Source organism: Aquarana catesbeiana, linkage group LG01, assembly GCF_042186555.1.
Source record: "Aquarana catesbeiana isolate 2022-GZ linkage group LG01, ASM4218655v1, whole genome shotgun sequence".
Lineage (NCBI taxonomy): Eukaryota > Metazoa > Chordata > Amphibia > Anura > Ranidae > Aquarana > Aquarana catesbeiana.
The window spans coordinates 728,515,473-728,534,464 of NC_133324.1; the positions used below are offsets into that span (position 1 = coordinate 728,515,473).

The following is an 18,992-nucleotide window of genomic DNA, read 5'->3' on the forward strand; positions in this document are numbered from 1 at the left end:
TTCCATGCAACAATTAAAAGCAATTTAAAAAATAAAATGAAAAATATAAAAACCAATACTTTCTAGTACTTCAATCCCCCTGTTCTTTGTGTATGTATAGATATACATTTTTATGAATTGTACCAGTTATTATAATTGTATTGGATATACACTTACTCATGATTATACGTTTGTATGTTAATTTATATAATAAATGGAATTCTTTATACCTACGTGCGTCAGTCAAAGTCCCAATCCCCTTTCCCCTCTTTTTTTGACATATAGATAGGGATGGAGGCAATTGACCTTACCAGGTCACTGGCTCATATAAAAGTCCCAACTGTTCTCCTTTTCCCACAGCGATTAGTCGTGAAGACAGGTCTTGATGCGTTCACTCCAGCAATTTTATTATCAGAGAGACGTTTAGGCTAGACAAGGTTCACTTTAATGACATCACTGATCCCAAAATTAAAACTTAAAAGTGTATGTTCACCTTTACAGAAGATCTGTACCCTCACTTGATGCTCTCCCCACCCCCTGGTCCCTACTGTACTTACCTTCAATTATCCTGAGCTCTCAATGCTCCTGCAAGTCACAACAACGGTCTGCAGATTTGAAATCCCTGCTGCATTCCCACCTCTCCGTCTAGCGCTGCCAGTACTGACCAGATGGATTCGGATCGACAGCACCATCCTTGTGATGCAGTTACTGTAAAGGTGAATGCTTTCAGCCCACGTTCACACTGAGTGGCAGTTTGAAATTGTGCGAGTTCAGCTGAATTCGCAAGATTTCAAACTGGCATTTCAGTCCGACTTCAGGGGCGATTGGACAAACATCTGTGCGGGTTCATGCAAAGATGTCTATTCAAATTGCCCCCGAAGTCGCCAAAAGAAGTGCAGGGAACTACTTTTGGGAATCGGTGTGGAGCCGCAAAGTCGGCGTTGCACCGATTCGGACGGTGCCGTTGCCAGCAACAGGGGGAGATTTGACATGTCAAATCACATGTCAAAACGGCTGATGTGAACGTGGGCTAAAGCGGAGATCACCCAGTAATTAGCTAGCTAGACAAAGATATCATTTGTAAATAATGAGAAAACAATTCAAAATCATTTCACACTAAGCTCACTTCAAAACAAGATCTAAAAAAAATAAAAGTCATAATCTGTCCTGCTGTCCGCACTTTTGAACTTTGCTGTCTATCAGAACCACACTGGCCAGTGAATCTTCTGTATCTATTAATTTGGCATGGCTGATGACTGCATCCCCTGCTGCATCACTGAGACACAGTAGTGACGTAGTGGATAGGATGGCAGAGGAAAAGGTTAAGCGTATATATTTTTTTACTTGGTACTTTTTTCTTTTTAAATTAATGACAAAAATGCTGCCACAGCTCACCTTTCATTCTGTGCAAACTAGTTGCCTGGCTTCAGGCTGATCAATGTTTTGAAACAATTCGGATGTCATTGGCTGCGTTAATTATTCTGTGATGAAAACATATTGAAGCCAGAGAAAGCCAGGCAACTGGGTCAGCAAAGGCAGTCTTTGTATTTCTTTCAGCACAGGTTTCCTTTAAAACAAGGAAAAAAATGATTCAGAGAAACTGGATGCACTGAAAATAGTTACACAATCAGGAAAAGATCCAAAACCGCATGATGTCAACTTGGAAATAGTTAAAGTTTACAAATTTAACAACCCATAACTTACAGTGCTAAATACTGAAACCAATTTGACTTTGTTCGGTAAAATAAAAACATACAAAATCAACCTACCCGAATCTCTTGAAGGTTGTGGAAGTTGTTGCCCACTCTGACCGAGATTTTACTTGGTGTGTAGCTTTCGTCTGACTTGTAATCAGCGTAAATGCATAAAGCTTTCACGGTAGTCTTTCTTCTATAAGCCAGAAAAACAAAAACACACAGCAAGAGAACCACAATGAAAGCTCATCAAAATGTTTTTGCTGCACTTTTAAAAGTTGGGCAATGTAAGCTTTATGCCTGAAATAATTTGCAAGGGTTTGGCACACACTTACATACATAAACAAGATTCACCAAACAATAAACTACAGGAAGCCTCAAGTGTAGCATTTTGCAAACCACAGATCAAAATAGTAATTTAAGATTCAACCATAATTTTGTCAATTGAAAATGAACATAATGCAGCTCATTGGTGAATGAGATACAGTTATTCCATTATGTAAAGCGCTGTGAGAACTGTCGGCGCTATATAAATCCTTAATAATAATAGTTATGAAACCATTGGGTCCTTTTCACAATAAAGATGTTTACTGGCTAGACCTTAAAGAATAGAAGCGAGTATGAGTCTAATACACATAGGATAAGTACACTTATAAAAAGAATAAAAAATAAAATAATAAACGCACATTGTTTTGAAGGTAAAAGGGAAAGCACTGCACCAGTGATCAGCAGATTGCCGATGCCATACAGGTCTCCTGGAGACTGTCACTGTGAGCTGTCTGCCCCCATAATCCCCTATGACCAGGCAGTTTCACACTGACAGGAAGACTCAATGAACTACCACAGAGCGGTGATAGTTCATCGAAAGCCGACAACCACAAGCCGACAACCACAAAGCATGTTGGGACTTGTAGTTCATTCAAACACAGAAATCTGTGATGGCAGAGGCCCGCGCGCCTGCGCTGTTTTCACAAAGTGACAGCTAGTATGGAGAACTTCTCCCTGTACTGCTGTCACAGGGAGAGAAAGCAGCAGGAGGGGCTGCAGCAGTGGGAACATGTAACATATTCCCAAAGGTGAACTTATCCTTTAAATAAACAGGTCCACTTTAGAAACTGTGACTTTTGGAAAAGCTATTTTCACAGTAGCCAAATTCATTTTACGTTTAGATTTCCAACTAGTATAACTACCCATTACAATGTCTAGATGTTTGGTCTTAAGGTTACTTTTCTTAAAGTAGTACTAAAGGCTAGGAACATTTTACCTTAAAAAAGAACTATAGGCAAAAAACTTTTATTTTTTATTTTAATAGAGCAAAAGGAGGGTTATAACCCCTGTCATTTTTTTTTTGTCATCTGTGTCCCATTGCGGAGATTTCCCTTCACTTCCTGTCCCATAGGAAAACAGGAAGAGAGAGGAAATCCCTGCAAATTAAAGGAATTCGTTGGGGACCCCAGGTCACCAGAACTAGTGTCCCTATTAGAAGATTTCCCATCTAGTACTTTTCTGGGGATAACCCAAAATTTTGGATTGTCTTTTACTTTCACCTTTTAATGTTAATGGTAAACAGGACAAATAGGGTGAATCTCCTTAAAGTGGATGTAAACCCCGAAATTTATTTATTTTATGTCATAATATGGAATATAAGATTTCCTATCATTTGAGCCCAGTCTTGCCACAAAGAATTAATCCATCTCTGAGCAATCCTCTTATTGTTCAGTGAGATAAATCTTGACAAACAGAGAAAAATCAAATCCTCCCCCTTGCTGTGAGTGACAGGTGATTTACATTTCGTGCACTAGCCTAAGACATGCATTATTTTTTAATTCCCTCCCACTCCTTTCTTCTGCTGCTCTACCAGGATTGGCTGTTCCACACCTCAGCATGATTTGGCATGCTGAAGTCATGTGGTTACTTTCCTGTCTTTTCACTGGATATTAGAGATCATAGCAGAAGTTCAGTGTAAGAAATACACAGGAGAAAAATGCATATTGACAAGGGGAGTGTAGAGGTGGGCGGGGAGTCTACTGACATCATGACTCCACCCACCGAGCTCCAGACAACAGACCCACCCACAGAATGTGCAGTTTTTCGGGTCTCATAACAGACAGAGAGGAGACATTTGACAGGTAAAGATACATGCAGGAGGCATGTATATCCTTATAGATAACCCCTACAGCAGTAGTTTAGAAAGGATGACATTGTGTTTACATCCACTTTAATGAGGGGACAGACAGCAATTAAAACTGACAGGCCTTCTAATCCCTCTCCACTCCATCCTAAACTTTAAATATAAAAAAAAAAAAAAAAAAAAGTGTGCAGTGGTAATTTCATAGACGAAAATATTGTCGAACAAATTAACACTATTTTAGTCAACTAAAATTGCATTTTAGTCAAAAGATGACTAAAACTAAATTGAAATTTGACATTAAAATTAACACTGCTTATATATCACAACGGCTAAATCTGTGTCTGTATTGCATGTTCAAACCTTAATACCATAAATAATAACATGTTAATAGATTTTTACTCCAGGAGTATGTAATGAGTTTGTAAATTGCTTAAATAATGCATTACAATTTAACTAAACCCATTAGATTTTAGTTGACTAAAATCATTTTAGTAGACTAAAATGTACTGGAGATTTTAGTAGACTAAAACGAAATCCAAATTTGACATCAAAATGAACACGGTCAGGGTGGCCAAACTTGCATGTGTTTTGTTATTACAGCCCCTGGCTTCAAGTCCCACGTCCCCAAATTTCTGGTTTGTGGTGTGTACTCCCAATGTGCAGGAATTATAGTATACAATATGAGAGAGAGACTCTGGCTCCCTCACCTAGTCTTCTCAGTATTAAGCAAGAGCCAAACATGACTAATAGAATATCATAATACAATACGACCCAGAACATAGGCAATCCCTGCTGTCCCGGAAGTTTCCTGGAAATGGAGTTACCTGGTAACTGTTTTCTCCAATCATCTTCCAGGACAACTTATAAAAGGACAAGCAAGAAATAACTTATTAAAGGTGAGGGCTACTGCTTGCAGGACCTATTCCAGAAGGCATAGCCCTGAAAGGAGAGTAGGGCAATCTGGATCTGTCAAATCACTGTCAGAAAATTGGACCAGGTGGCTGTTCTGTAGAGCTGTTAAGGTAAACCATTCTCTCTGTCCATACCAAGGCCAAAAAGACCTGTAAAACTACCTCTAATTCCAATGGGAGGTCCTACTTTTAAAACTATGTAGAGAGCAGCCTGTCTCAATCTTTTTAACCCAGAGGAAGCCTTAATATAATTTTCAATAGCTATTTCAATTCTATATCAGGTGGCAGCCAGATTCCTTTGGAGGCCTTACTGGCACATACCACAGTTCTCCTAAAGACGGTAAAGACCCTACTTTACCACAAAATTACCATCCCATTTTGCTGCTTAATGCGGATATAAAAATCCTGACAAAAATTCTGGCAAATCACCTGAAACATCTTATGCCCCATATTATCCATCTGGACCAAACAGGATTTATTGTGGGCCGCGAGGCAAGGGATAATTCCCTCGGGGCTATTCAACTTCATTGGGCTTGTAGATGTCAGGACCCACACCACACCTGATCCTATTGACAGATGCGGAAAAAGCATTCGATCATGTAGATTGGACCTACCTTAGCATGTTAGCATGGATCTTGGCCCTGTACTCAGCCCCTAGTGCCCAGGTCAAGGTCAACAGCCTTTTTTCCCCCAGGTTCCCCATCAAGAATGGCACGAGGCAGGGGTGCCCCCTTTCACCTCTTCTTTTTGATTTGGTTCTTGAACATCTTTTACGCACTGTGAGGGTGAACACGGATATTAAAAGGACTGAAGGTGGGTAACACTGAGCATAAGCTGTCCGCTTATGCAGATGTGCTTTTAAATTACCGATCCCCTTGTTTCATTGCCCAACCTGATGCAAAAACTCCAGCGTTTTGGGGCACTTTCAAATTTTAAAATGAATTTCACAAAATCAGAGATCTTGCCTATCCAGTTACCTTCTCCCCTAGCAAGCAGTCTGCAGACAGCTTTCCCTTTTACCTGGGCCAAATCCTCTTTGAAGTATCTGGGTATTCAGCACACTGACAGCTATAACACCCTATATGCTAATAATTATCCCTTGCTGCTGTTGGCCACAGTTAGGTGGGATTTAGCCTCCTGGACTAAGATAACCTTCACTTGGGTGGGATGGGTGAATATTATAAAAATGAATATCCTCACAAGGATAATTTTCTACATGCAGATGGTGCCTGTACCCCTGCCCAGAGGTTTCTTCACCCAACTCACCAGCATGTTAACTAGGTTTGTGTATAATGCATGGAGACCACAAATCACTTTGAGAGTGCTGCGGCATTTAAAGAAAAAGGGTGGTCTGGGAATTATGGATATTCAGAGGTATTACAGGGCCATAGATCTCCAACAGGACCTGAACTGGCGTTTCCATACTCAATCTAAGCTATGGGTATCCTTGGAAAAGTGTATGGTGGCCAGAAATTAGTCTTACGTTCCGTGGCTGGCCCTGGAGCACAGGGGGTTATCAGACAGCACTTCTCCTTTGACGACCCATGCTCTTAGAGTTTTGGATTGGAATAATCAGATGATGCACCTGCCCCCCTCCCCCCCCCCGTTTCCGTTGGCGTGGAGTGAATAGCAACTTGTAAGGGTACACTCAAATGCTTCACCAGCATATGGGCAGTATGGCTAGATCACGTTTCCAACCCAAGGTTAGTTTCCTCTAGTTTGGATTTGGCGCTTCTAGAACTGGTGGAACCCTCCCTTAGACAACAAATACGTTCTCAGCAGCAGTGAGCTAGAGTCTTTTCTCGGCATAGGAGTGGCTTTCCCCTATTCCACGTTACCACCTTCCTTACAGCACATCGGCGGACATTGGTGTGAGCGACTGGATTAACAGCAAACATTTTTGGTACGTGCCTGATTTTTCTTTCCCCTTTGTTCTCATTTGGATGCTTACATTGTTTTCCTTCTTTTGAATGTTTGGTTTTTAAAGTGCATAAGATTGACATACTGACCTGATGTTTTGCCACGGTAGGCAAGGGCACCTCTCAACGATGATCCTATTCCTTTTTTTCAGCACCTACATATCTCTGTGTGTGGCCCTTGCGATGGTGGCCTGTTGGAGGCTATATTGGCCACCTACTTCAACGTCAGGGCCATGTGGGCCACATTGTTGTCAACTTAGCACTCTGTCTTTGACAGTCCAGGATTGGCTCCAGAACCTACCTGTTGTTATTTTTCACGTTTTAGGTCTACGCTTATGCCCTTAAGGTTGCTGCTACTTCCTAACAGAGAGTGCATTAATAGTATGTTGATGTATTTTGTGTGCTTTAATATATTATACATGTCCTTGGGATCTTCTATTTTTACACTTGTGGAAATGTTTACTGTGACATGTTACTTTGTTCTGCATAAAGATTATATAAAAAATAATAATTTTAAGTTCTCTAGGAACCTATACTGAAATCAATTTACCTAAGGGTAATGGAAAAAAATGCCTTACACACTGGTAGTCAGTAGGAAAAATAAATCCCTTACAGAGGTGGTCAAAATGTCGCCCTTACAGATAGCTAAAAATACTATTGGTTTCAGGCTATTGGCTTTGTCAAGTGATGTTAGTCCTGGGACTATGGAGGCACCATCAAACGGAAGGTCAATCACAAACAGCTCAAGGTACCCCTAGGGTTTCACAGGTCTCTGGTTGATAATACCTGATGTAGGGTATGCACTGAAAACGTGACTCTCATCCACATATCTATGGTGTCCTTGGTGTATATGGTGACAACTTAGGAACTCATGCAAATAGTACCAAAGGGTCACTTGTTTCCTTTGGATTAAAAAAAAAAAAAAAAAAATAGTATAGCTCTGTGTAAATCTAAACACAGAGAAGCTGCTTTCTATCATAGGATGGATGTGAAAAAGGGAAGGCACCACGAATTACTATGCCCTGTAACTTGGGGTGAAATTTATTCAGGCCTCCAGATCTACTCTAAGAACTATCCAGTCCAGAAAAGAAAAAAAAAAAAAAAAGAAAAAAACTTACTGTAGGAATGATAGCTAAGCCATTTCCACTGCAGCTCCTGATGTGGGCAAATAGCTACTAGCATAATGTCCTTGTCAAACAGTGTACAAAGGGGTGAATAGATAAGCTGTATGTGTACAGGAGTGTGAATAGATGAGCCCTATGATCACTATAAATTCTTATAAATTGCTAGTCACTAACCCATGCATTGGTACTTGGGGGTGTAGGATTCGGCCCTGATGTATTAGAGATCATTGTTTATTAGGAGTATTCAATGAGACGTCTCGCACTGTATTCACTGCATGGCACCCCCAAATGGTTCTTTGGCCATAAATAGCTGTGAGGATTGCAGTTTCCCCACACAAACACATGGGTCACAACAGATGTAATGGAGAATGCAGGAAAACCTATACCACATAAAAGTCTAGGGGTGTGGAATGTGCTTAGGTCCAGGCCACCAACGTTTTCTTTGAAGAAAGAAAACGCTGTGCTAGAGTGTAATGTATCAATCAGTAAATAAATATATATAGGATCTGTTCAAAACATAAAAATATGTGCAAACACACTAATATAAAATTTATGTAACAAATAACCCCTCTGGGTGAAAAAAGTGATAAATCCAAAAAATACAAATATATACATATGTAAATATATCAATAAAATATGAAACAAACACATTAAAGTGCAACGTGCATAAAACAATGACGCAAATACATTAAAGTGCATAAAAAGTTCAAAAAGTGCTCAGTGCCCCACAAATTGACGTGATAAACAGTCCTGATAAACAATGTTGCAAGTGATTAGTGATAAGTGAAATCCTGTAGATCGAGATCAAAAAAATGTGTATAATAATAGTCCTGATGAAGACACATGATCACTGTGTCGAACACGCGTAGGGGAGGGGCCAGGACGGAGCGAGCAGCAGAGAGTCTGTCTGAGTTGAGACGCATACCATACCACACAATCCAATAATATACTCCTGCATAGGCATACAATATCTCTGTTCACAAGCAGCTACTGTGATAACTCACGATGTACATAATAATATGCAGAAGAGCGATACCAATGGACACTTAGACAATAGGCTCTTGTATTTACCTGGGAGAGGTCTGCCCCCAATGCCATATATATCCAAAATACACAAACCCATACCTATGACTTTCCCCACATCAAAATGGTGGTATGGCAGCTACGTGCATGTTCTGTATATGGTTAATCCGGAAAGTATTCACATCGCTTCACTTTTTCTACATTTTGTTATGTTACAGCCTTATTCCCAAATTGATTAAATTCATTATTTTCCTCAAAATTCTACAAACAATACCCCATCATGACAGCAAGAAAGAAGTTTGTTTGAAATCTTTGCAAATTTATTAAAAAAAAAAAAAAAAAAAAAAAATCACATGTACATAAGTATTCACAGCCTTTGCTCAATACTTTGTTGAAGCACCTTTGGCACCAATTACGGCCTCAAGTCTTTTTGATTATGACGCTACAAGCTTGGCACACCTATTTTTGGGCAGTTTCTCCCATTCTTCTTTGCAAGACGTCTTAAGCTCCATCAGGTTGGATGGGGAGAGTCGGTGCACAGCCATTTTTAGATCTCTCCAGAGATGTTCAATTGGGTTCAAGTCTGGGCTCTGGCTGGGCCACTCAAGGACACTCACATAGTTGTCCCGTAACCACTCCTTTGTTATCTTGGCTGTGTGCTTAGGGTCGTTGTCCTGTTGTAAGAGGAACCTTCGCCCCAGTCTGAGGTCCAGAGCGTTGTGGAGCAGGTTTTCATCAAGGATGTCTCTTTACACTGCTGTATTCATCTTTCCCTCAATCCTGACTAGTCTTCCATTTTCTGCTGTTGAAAAACATCCCCACAGCATGATGCTGCCACCACGATTCACTGTAGGGATGGTATTGGCCAGATGATTAGCAGTGTCTGGTTTCCTCCAGACATGACGCTTGCCATTCAGGCCAAAGAGTTCAATCTGGTTTTCATCAGACCAGAGAATTTTGTTTCTCATGGTCTGAGAGTCTTTCAGATGCCTTTTGGCAAACTCCAGGAGGGCTGTCATGTGCCTTTTACTGAGGAGTGGCTTCCGTCTGGCTACTCTACCATACAGGCCTGATTGGTGGAGTGCTGCAGAGATGGTTGTTCTTCTGGAAGATTCTCCTCCCTTCACAGAAAAACACTGGAGCTCTGTCAGAGTGACCATCGGGTTCTTAGTCAGGGGGGTGACCAAGGCCCCTCTCCCCCGATCGCTCAGTTTAGCCGGGGGGCCCACTCTAGGAAGAGCCCTGGTGGTTCCAAACTTCTTCCATTTATGGATGATAGAGGCCAATGTGCTCATTGGAACCTTCAATGCTGCAGAAAATTTTCTGTACCCTTCCCCAGATCTGTGCATCGATACAATCCTGTCTCGGAAGTCTACAGACAGTTCCTTGGACTTCATGGCTTGGTTTGTGCGCTGACATGCACTGTTAACTGTGGGACCTTATAAAGACAGGTGTGTGCCTTTTCAAATCATGTCCAATCGACTGAATTTACCAATGGTGGACTTCAATCAAGTTGTAGAAGCATCTCAAGGATGTTCAGTGGAAACAGGATGCACGTGAGCTCAATTTTGAGTTTCATGGCAAAGGCTGTGAATACTTATGTACATGTGATTTTTTTTTTTTCATTTTTTTTATTCTTAATAAATTGGTTCAAACAAACTTCTTTCACGTCATTATGGGGTATTGTTTGTAGAATTTTGAGGAAAATAATGAATTGAATTCATTTTGGAATAAGGCTGCAACATAACAAAATGTGGAAAAAGTGAGGAGCTGTGAATACTTTCTGGATGCACTGTACCCAAGCTGCCCATACACCCTCAGTTAAATGCAATATTAAACAGAAATGAGCTGGGTAAATTAAGAAGATGACTATTTGAAGTCTGACTCGACTCTAGGACCATAGGGTGTATTGTGATACTGATGTGAGTTAAAGTGGAGCTCCACCCAAAAGGGGACGCTCTGCTTGTTTGCACCCTACACCCCTCCACTGCCACATTTGGCAATTTTTGGGGGGGGAAAGGGGGGAGGGGGTACCTAGATTTTACCCCCTCAGACAAGGGGCAATAGTGCCCCTGGTCAGTCCAAATTATTATCAGCTGGTTCAGTCTCAATTGATGGCCTATAAAAAGGTGTCTCATTACCAAGGTGTCACACAAGAAACATCTCATGATGGGTAAAAGCGAAGAGCTCTCTCAAGACCTTTGCAACCTTGTTGTTGCAAAACATACGGATGACATTGGTTACAGAAGGATTTCTAAACTTCTGAAAGTTCCAGTGAGCACTGTTGGGGCATTAATCCAAAAGTGGAAAGAACATAATTTTACCAGGAACCTGCTCATTGCAAGATTTTTGACACAATGGTGAAAAGAATTATCAGAGGAGCCAAGGACCACTTGTGGGGAGCTTCTGAAAGACCTGGAATTAGCAGGTACTTTAGTTTCAAAGAAAACAATAAATAATTCTATGCATTAAGATAAAAAAAAACCCCTCTGTGTACAGCAGCCACCCTAATACTTACCTAAAGCCCATCTCGATCCAGCGATGTTGCACGAGAGCCTCGCCTGTCCGGGAGAGAGGGAGAGAGGGAGAGAGGGAGAGAGGGAGAGAGGGAGAGAGGGGGAGAGGGGAGAGGGGAGAGGGAGAGGGGAGAGGGGGAGAGGAGAGAGAGAGAGAGAGAGAGAGAGAGAGAGAGAGAGAGAGAGAGAGAGAGAGAGAGAGAGAGAGAGAGAGAGAGAGAGAGAGAGAGAGAGAGGAGAGAGAGAGAGAGAGAGAAGAGAGAGAGAGAGAGAGAGAGAGAGAGAGAGAGAGAGAGCGCTCCATGTCTGAATGGACACACAGAGCAGCAGCTCGGCTCGGGTGCCCCCATAGCAAGCTGCTTGCTGTGGGTGCACCCAGCAACAGGGAGGGGCAGGAGCACCAGTGAGGGACCTGATAAGGGGAGAATCTGGGCTGCTTTGTGCAAAACCACTGCACAGAGCAGGTAAGTATAACATGTTTGTTATCTAAAAAAAAACAAAAAAAGAGCAACAAACAAGGACTTTAATATCACTTTAGTACATATCTTCATTTAGCCCACACTTAGGTGGGAGACAGACAAAGGCCTGCCGGCTTATAAGGTCTTAACGAGCTCAGACCTAGTGGTAAATTAATGCTACTGACACCCTAGAAATGCAAATAGTGCAATCAGAATCCCAATCATTAAGCCCCCGTTCACATGGGGGAGATTTGACATGTCAAATCACAGCCTATTGCCGGCAACGGCACTGTCCCAATCGGTGCGACGCCGAATTTGTGGCACTGCACCAATTTCCAAAAGTAGTTCCTGCACTACTTTTGGCGACTTCTGGGGCGATTTCATTAGACATCTGTGCATGAACCCGCACAAGATGTCTTTCAAATCACTCCCGAACTCGCACTAAAATGCGGGTTTGAAAATCGGGCAAGTTCAGCTGAACTTGCACGATTTAAAACCCACCTATGCGAACAAGGGCTTCATAAGGGTTTTTCTATGCAACACTTGCATAGAGGTTTGGTCCACGATCCACATTTTATGCATCTACTTCAGCCTAGGTGAAGGCTATTTCCTAGGACCAATGGCTATTTCCTAGGACCAATTACATCACAGTAGACCCCCCTAGGTCACCTCTCCTTGTTGCAAAAAAAGCAAAAAGGAGAGTTTAAATCAAGGGTATAATGTAATCCAGTATCCCTACACAGCACTGAGTGTAACTACATATAGGAAGGAGTTCATAGGTTAGAGCATCTGCTTGGCTCTGAGCTGCTTGCACTCTGCTCTATAGCTTGAGAAGTCTTATGCCGTGTACACACGGTAGGACTTTCCGGCAGGAAAAGTCTGACGGAATCTTTTCATCGGACATTCTGATCGTGTGTGGGCCTCGTCAGACTTTTTTTTTTTTTTTTTTAAATTCTGACGGACCTAGAAATAGAACATGTTTTAAATCTTTCCGACGGAATCAATTCCCATCGGGAAAACCGCCCGTCTGTTTGCCGTTCCGATGGACCAAAAACGACATGCACTGAAGCAAGTTTGAGACGGCAGCTATTGGCTACTCGCTATTGAACTTCCTTTTTCTAGTCCCGTCGTACGTCACCGCGTTCTAGACAGTCAGACTTTGGCGTGATCGTGTGTAGGCGAGACAGTTTCAGCGGAACTCCGTTGGAAAAACCTTCAGAGTTTATTTCGACGGAAAAAAACGGTCGTGTGTACGCGGCATGAGGGTTGCAGCCTCTGCCTCCCAATTGCCAAACCAATGAGAAATCGGAAACACACAGCACATGCAAACTCATGCAATTTTTAAGGGGAACACCAACACCCCTAACCAAAAGCGACCAATAGATGGGACATCCTCCCAAAAGGTACCCCAACACTGTGCCTCCCAACATAAAGGCTATAGTAGGAATTATACTATAAGAAGAGAACTCCAACCTATCTTGGAGTCATTGGTGCCCACATGGCTCCAAGAACTACAGCAGCTGGCATGATGACATCAAACTGCATAGTGTTGCACTGCTCGCCAGAAGTAGCCTGTTGTAATATTCCTGGGAAGGTCCAGGTCTGCTTACTGATCCATCCCCCACCTGCGTGCACTCCCCTCCCTGGGGTCTGTGTATGCTGGCACAAGGGTATACACACACACACGCGTCACGTTGCTGTCCATTCAGGGAGAACCACAGTGTAGCAGGCTGCATTCCGTTTCGGACTGTACACTGGAAATTAGCCACTTGGCTCGGCAGACATGTCTGAAAGCAGTCAAGGATGCTGGATTCATTTTCTCTCATCTCACCGACACCCAGAGAGGAGGGGCACAGTCCTACTTTAGCCACACTACCATGGTCCATCCACAATAAATCGGCAGCTTACATCAGAGGCTCATCTGGCCACTAAGGGCTCCTCCCTACCCCACACCTCCTTCTCCCTGTAGGGCCTCAGATTCAGTGCTTGAACACATGTGAGTAAGCCACATGACTGTGAGTAAGGAAGGACTCCACTAGAGCCTCTGTACCCACATTTCCAGCTTCGCATCCCCAGGTGGAGAAGAGACCTTGGGAAAAACAAAAAAGTGATGGGGAGGGAAGGTCCCACAACTAAGATTCCAAAAAAAAACTTAGCCATGAAAATCTCACATTTGCAACCCCTCCAGGTCCATTTTGCCTAAAACCATTGGGGAGCATACACTAATATGGTAAATTTTAGGCAGGTGTTAAAAAATGCTGTAAATTAAGAATTCTTTCAGAAATATAAGTGTTAATGTTTTTATATTTTTTTATCAATTAACAAAACAGAAAGTAAATGAACAGAAGAAAAATTGAAATCAAATCAATATTTGATGTCACCATCCTTTCCATTTTAAAACAGCATCAATTCTTCTAGGTATACTTGCACACAGTTTTTGAATGAACCAGGCAGGTAGGTAGTTCCAAACATCTTGGAGAACTAAGCACAGATTCTCTGCAGATGTAGGCTGCCTCAAATCCTTCTGTCTCTTCATGTAATCTCAGAAAGACAATGATGGTGAGATCAGGGCTCTGGTGCCAAACCATCACTCCCAGTGCTCTCTGCTCACAGAGCACTGAGCGATCATCAGTCTTTGATCGCTCAGTTCTCAGTTTTAGAACTGGCAAAAGGGCCGATGCTGCATCTGCTTAATTTCTATTTTAATGACATTGGCTGTATGTTTGGGGCCAATGTGCTGCTGCAGAATAAATTTGGGTACAATCACATGCCTCCTTGATGGTATGGCATGACTGCCAAGCCTATATTTCTCAGCATTGAGGACACCATTTATCCAACTCAATTAGCAGAAATGCAGCCCCAAACTTACAAGGAACCTCCACCATGCTTCACGGTTGCCTGCAGACACTCATTATTGTACCGTTCTCCAGCCCTTCAGCGAACAAAATGCTTCCTGCTACAACCAAATATTTAAATTTTGACTCCTCAGTGTAGGGCACCTGCTGCCATTTTGTCTGCACCCCAGTTCCTATATTTTCCTGCATAGTTGAGTCACTTTAGCCTTGTTTCCACATCGGAGGTGTGGCTTTTTGGCAACAATTCTTCCATGAAGACCACTTCTGGCCAGACTTCCCCAGACAGTAGATGGATGTACCTGGCTCTCACTGGTTTCCACCAGTTCTGTGCTGATGGCACTGCTGGACATCTTCCGGTGTCAAAGGGAAGTAAGCATAAGTTTCCTTGGCCGACTACTGCATCTACCGCCCTCAACGTTGTCCGTTTTTTTGTGCTTCTTCCAAAGAGCTTGAACAAGCACATCTTGAAACCCTAGTCTGAATTGAAATATTTGCCTGGGAGAGACCTGGCTGATGCAGTATAACTATTTTGTGTCTTGTTGCTGTGCTCAGTCTTGCCATGGTGTATAACCTGTAGCACGAAACGGTCTTTCACAATCTCATCTTAGTAGCAGAGTTTGGTTGTTTCTCACCTAGCATTAAGCCTCCTACATAGCTGTTTCTGTTTCATTTAATGACCGTTTTAACCTACCTATGAAACTGATCATTAGCCCCTGTTTGGTATAATTGGTTAATCATACACCTGACTCTAATCCTACAAAACCCATGACTTTAAAGTGTTACTAAACCCACATCATAATAAACTCAATCAATACATTCTGTATTACATGCTGTTCATACTTAATCATTATGAGATTAATTTTATGTATTCTACAAAAAACCTTGTTGATCCTGCTGTTCTATATCTCCACCTTCTGTTCATGTCCCCAATTCAGCTAGGGATTTTTCAGCTGCAGTGACAGCTGTGCACATGCTCAGTTTTCAGTGAGTTTCTATGCTGAGCATTTTATCCCTATTACTTCTGAGCAGCCCATGTGACTAGTCACACATGTGGGCGTATAGTAAAAAATAGCCCACTCCCTCCCTCATCTCCCATGCCCACTAACCAGCTAAACGCAATGGGGGAGAGATATTACATACAGAAATAGAAGGGATAATGTCAATTAAACAATGTGTGTTTAGTATCACAAGTATTTTTTTCTGAACATGCATAGTGATCTCACAATATACATTATTTATGAGCTGGTCCTTTAATCTGTATAGTACTGATCCACAGACCAGTCTATCAGCAACTGTCTCTTACTTCCCACACGATGGTCCAAATACTACTCCTATGTCTTTTGGCCGGGCAAGTTGGGCATGGGCTTTAGGGGTGCACCGAATAGAATTTTTGGTGCCTAAACCGAAAATGCACTTTGCCGAAAACCAAAACTGAAAATGACAGTTTTTAAAAAATATTTATATATAATTGTATTATATTCAACTTTTTAATTAATATCATTAATTAAAATTAAAGGGGTTGTGTTTTTTCACCTTAATGAATCCTATGCATTAAGGTGAAAAAACTGCTGTCAACCAAATCCAATGACACAGGGGCCGAGTCCAGCATTCTGTGTCTATGGATGCAAATGCTGGATTCGGGAGGGTGCCCGCACGGGGACCCCCAAGGAGAGCGCTTCTCCGAGGTGGTTTCCCGATGAGGGGAGGAGCCGCGAGCGCCATTGAGGGACCCCTGAAGACGAGGATCAGGGCCACTCTGTGCAAAACGAACTGCACAGTGGAGATAACTATGATATGTTTTTTGTTTTTTTTTTTTAATAACAGAGGGTTTAGTAACCTTTTAATATGAATTTATTGTTGGCCATTTTTGGCACCTTTAGTATAAAAAAAGGTCAAGAATAATGCAGTCTGCAGTCTCTAACCATCTGTTGTATCATGTCTGCACAGTCTCTAACCATCTTTTGTAGCATGTCCGCACAGTCTCTAACCATCTTTTGTAGCATGTCCGCACAGTCTCTAACCATCACTTGTATCACGTCCGCGCAGTCTCTAACCATCACTTGTATCACGTCCGCACAGTCGCTAACCATTATTTGTATCACGTCCGCGCAGTCGCTAACCATCTCTTGTATCACGTCCGCGCAGTCTCTAACCATCCCTTGTATCAGCAGCCTTGCCAGTGCATGTCAGATGCAGCCTACCAGTGCCCGTTAGATGCAGCCTACCAGTGCCCGTTAGATGCAGCCTACCAGTGCCCCTTAGATGCAGCCTACCAGTGCCCCTTAGATGCAGCCTACCAGTGCCCCTTAGATGCAGCCTACCAGTGCCCCTTAGATGCAGCCTACCAGTGCCCCTTAGATGCAGCCTACCAGTGCCCCTTAGATGCAGCCTACCAGTGCCCCTTAGATGCAGCCTACCAGTGCCCCTTAGATGCAGCCTACCAGTGCCCCTTAGATGCAGCCTACCAGTGCCCCTTAGATGCAGCCTACCAGTGCCCCTTAGATGCAGCCTACCAGTGCCCCTTAGATGCAGCCTACCAGTGCCCGTTAGATGCAGCCTACCAGTGCCCGTTAGATGCAGCCTACCAGTGCCCGTTAGATGCAGCCTACCAGTGCCCGTTAGATGCAGCCTACCAGTGCCCGTTAGATGCAGCCTACCAGTGCCTGTTAGATGCAGCCTACCAGTGCTTGTGCATGCAGCCTGCCTGTGCCTGTGGATGCAACCTCTCACCAGTGTCTGTGGATGCAGCCTGCCTGTGCTGTCAGATGCAGTCTCTCACCAGTACCCGTGGATGCAGCCTCTCACCAGTGCCTGTGGATGCAGCCTGCCTGTGCCCATAAGATGCAGCCTCTCACCGGTGCCCGTCAGATGCAGCCTGCCTGTGCTCGGATGAGAGCGGCGATCTCCCGCTGTGTTGTGGAGCTGGATTTGAATTGCCCGGGCCACAGTAACAATGTCCCGCCTCCTGTGATCACGTCACACTGATTCAATGTGCCGGCACTGGATTAGTGTGCCGTCTATCACGGGAGGCGGGACATTGTTACTGCGGCCTGGGCAATTCAGGGAGCTGCTAGGATGACACCCTGCAATGGGCGGCACGGCTACTGCGCATGCACAATTATCAGCATTTTTCTTTAGTCAATATGCCGAACACACCATTTTCGGCCGCCAAAATTTCTGGGGAATTCCTAATGGGCTTGATACAAAAATAGTATAAAGTGGTGTAATATCAACCCATCAACTTTTCTACCTAGTGATTGACATTGCAGGTCTAGTGTTTCCTACCAGCTTCAGGATGCTTGAAGGAGTAAACTATAGGAATTCCCAAAGACAAGTAAACAGCTACTTACACACAATCAACACGTTAAAGTGTATCCACTTGTAGTTATCAGTCAAGTTATTTGCGCATTTACCTGTTTTTACTGTCACCCTGTAATTTAGATACAGTAAGGCAAAAAAATCAAATTTTTTTTTATTCCCATTTTAGATAAAATATGAAAGGGACAGAACCGCTGTCATGCTTTTATTGTTTATCCATGTGTCTGTTGTTGCCCTCTCCAATTGTTCTGACCACCAGGCCAAGACTGAAAGTAAGAAAAATCTGAATTTTTGAATTGTCATTGGTGTCAGAATAGGGATTTGTTTCCATGACAACTATTTAAGAGAGGACATGCAGTGAAGGAAATTCTCCCCAATGGAAAGTAAAAAACTTGTCACGGGTTTAAATCATTCCCAATAAAATAATAAAAACATTTTTTACCGAAACTGTATATTCACTAAATGAGGTTGAGATCCATCAGATTGCCAGTAAGTTTCCAAATTGTCGTCTCGTAACTGGTCAACTCCAAACCCTTGGGGAAAAAAAAATAGTGCAATGTAAAAAATGCAAAACAGCAACTGCAAAGAAACATTAACTGCTTTAAAGTGGAGTTCCACCCAAGGGGGGTGGGGGGGTACCTAGTTTTGACAGGTACCCAGCTCCTACTTCCCCTCCCTCCCTGTAATCTTCTGGGACACATCACAGGACCCAGAAGATTGCCCGACCATTCAGGACACGCAGCGTGACACGAGCATGCGCAGCGTGCACCCAGCTGTGGAGCAACAAGCTGTCACAGCCGGGTGCCCACACTTACAATGCCGGCGCCGCAGAGAGGAGAGAAGCGAGGCTTTGGGCAGTCGCATTGCTGGACCGTGGGACAGGTGAGTGTGTGTTTATTAAAAGTCAGCAGCTACACTTTTTGTAGCTGCTGACTTTTAATAAACACAGAAATGTCTGGAACTCCGCTTTAATTAACCACTTCAGAAGATTTATCTCCCTTCATGACCAGGCCACAATTTGCAATATGGCACTGCGTTACTTTAACTTACAATTGCGCAGTCAT

The 18,992-nt window shown here is 42.9% G+C and overlaps 1 protein-coding gene across 5 annotated transcripts in view; it reads right to left on the reverse strand.

The window, feature by feature from the left end:
* Positions 1 to 18,992, reverse strand: part of ANAPC10 (anaphase promoting complex subunit 10) — a 132,062-nt gene that overhangs the window by 94,053 nt on the left and 19,017 nt on the right. For 4 of the 5 annotated variants that reach the window (XM_073604491.1, XM_073604510.1, XM_073604501.1 and 1 more), the window contains 2 exons: positions 18,371 to 18,461; positions 1,749 to 1,869 (listed from right to left, as the gene is read on the reverse strand). In XM_073604491.1, the coding sequence (XP_073460592.1) occupies positions 1,749 to 1,869; positions 18,371 to 18,461 (212 nt within the window). Of the gene's footprint in view, positions 1 to 1,374; positions 1,547 to 1,748; positions 1,870 to 18,370; positions 18,462 to 18,992 lie in introns of all 5 variants that reach the window. The other variant, XM_073604530.1, reaches the window with a different exon arrangement.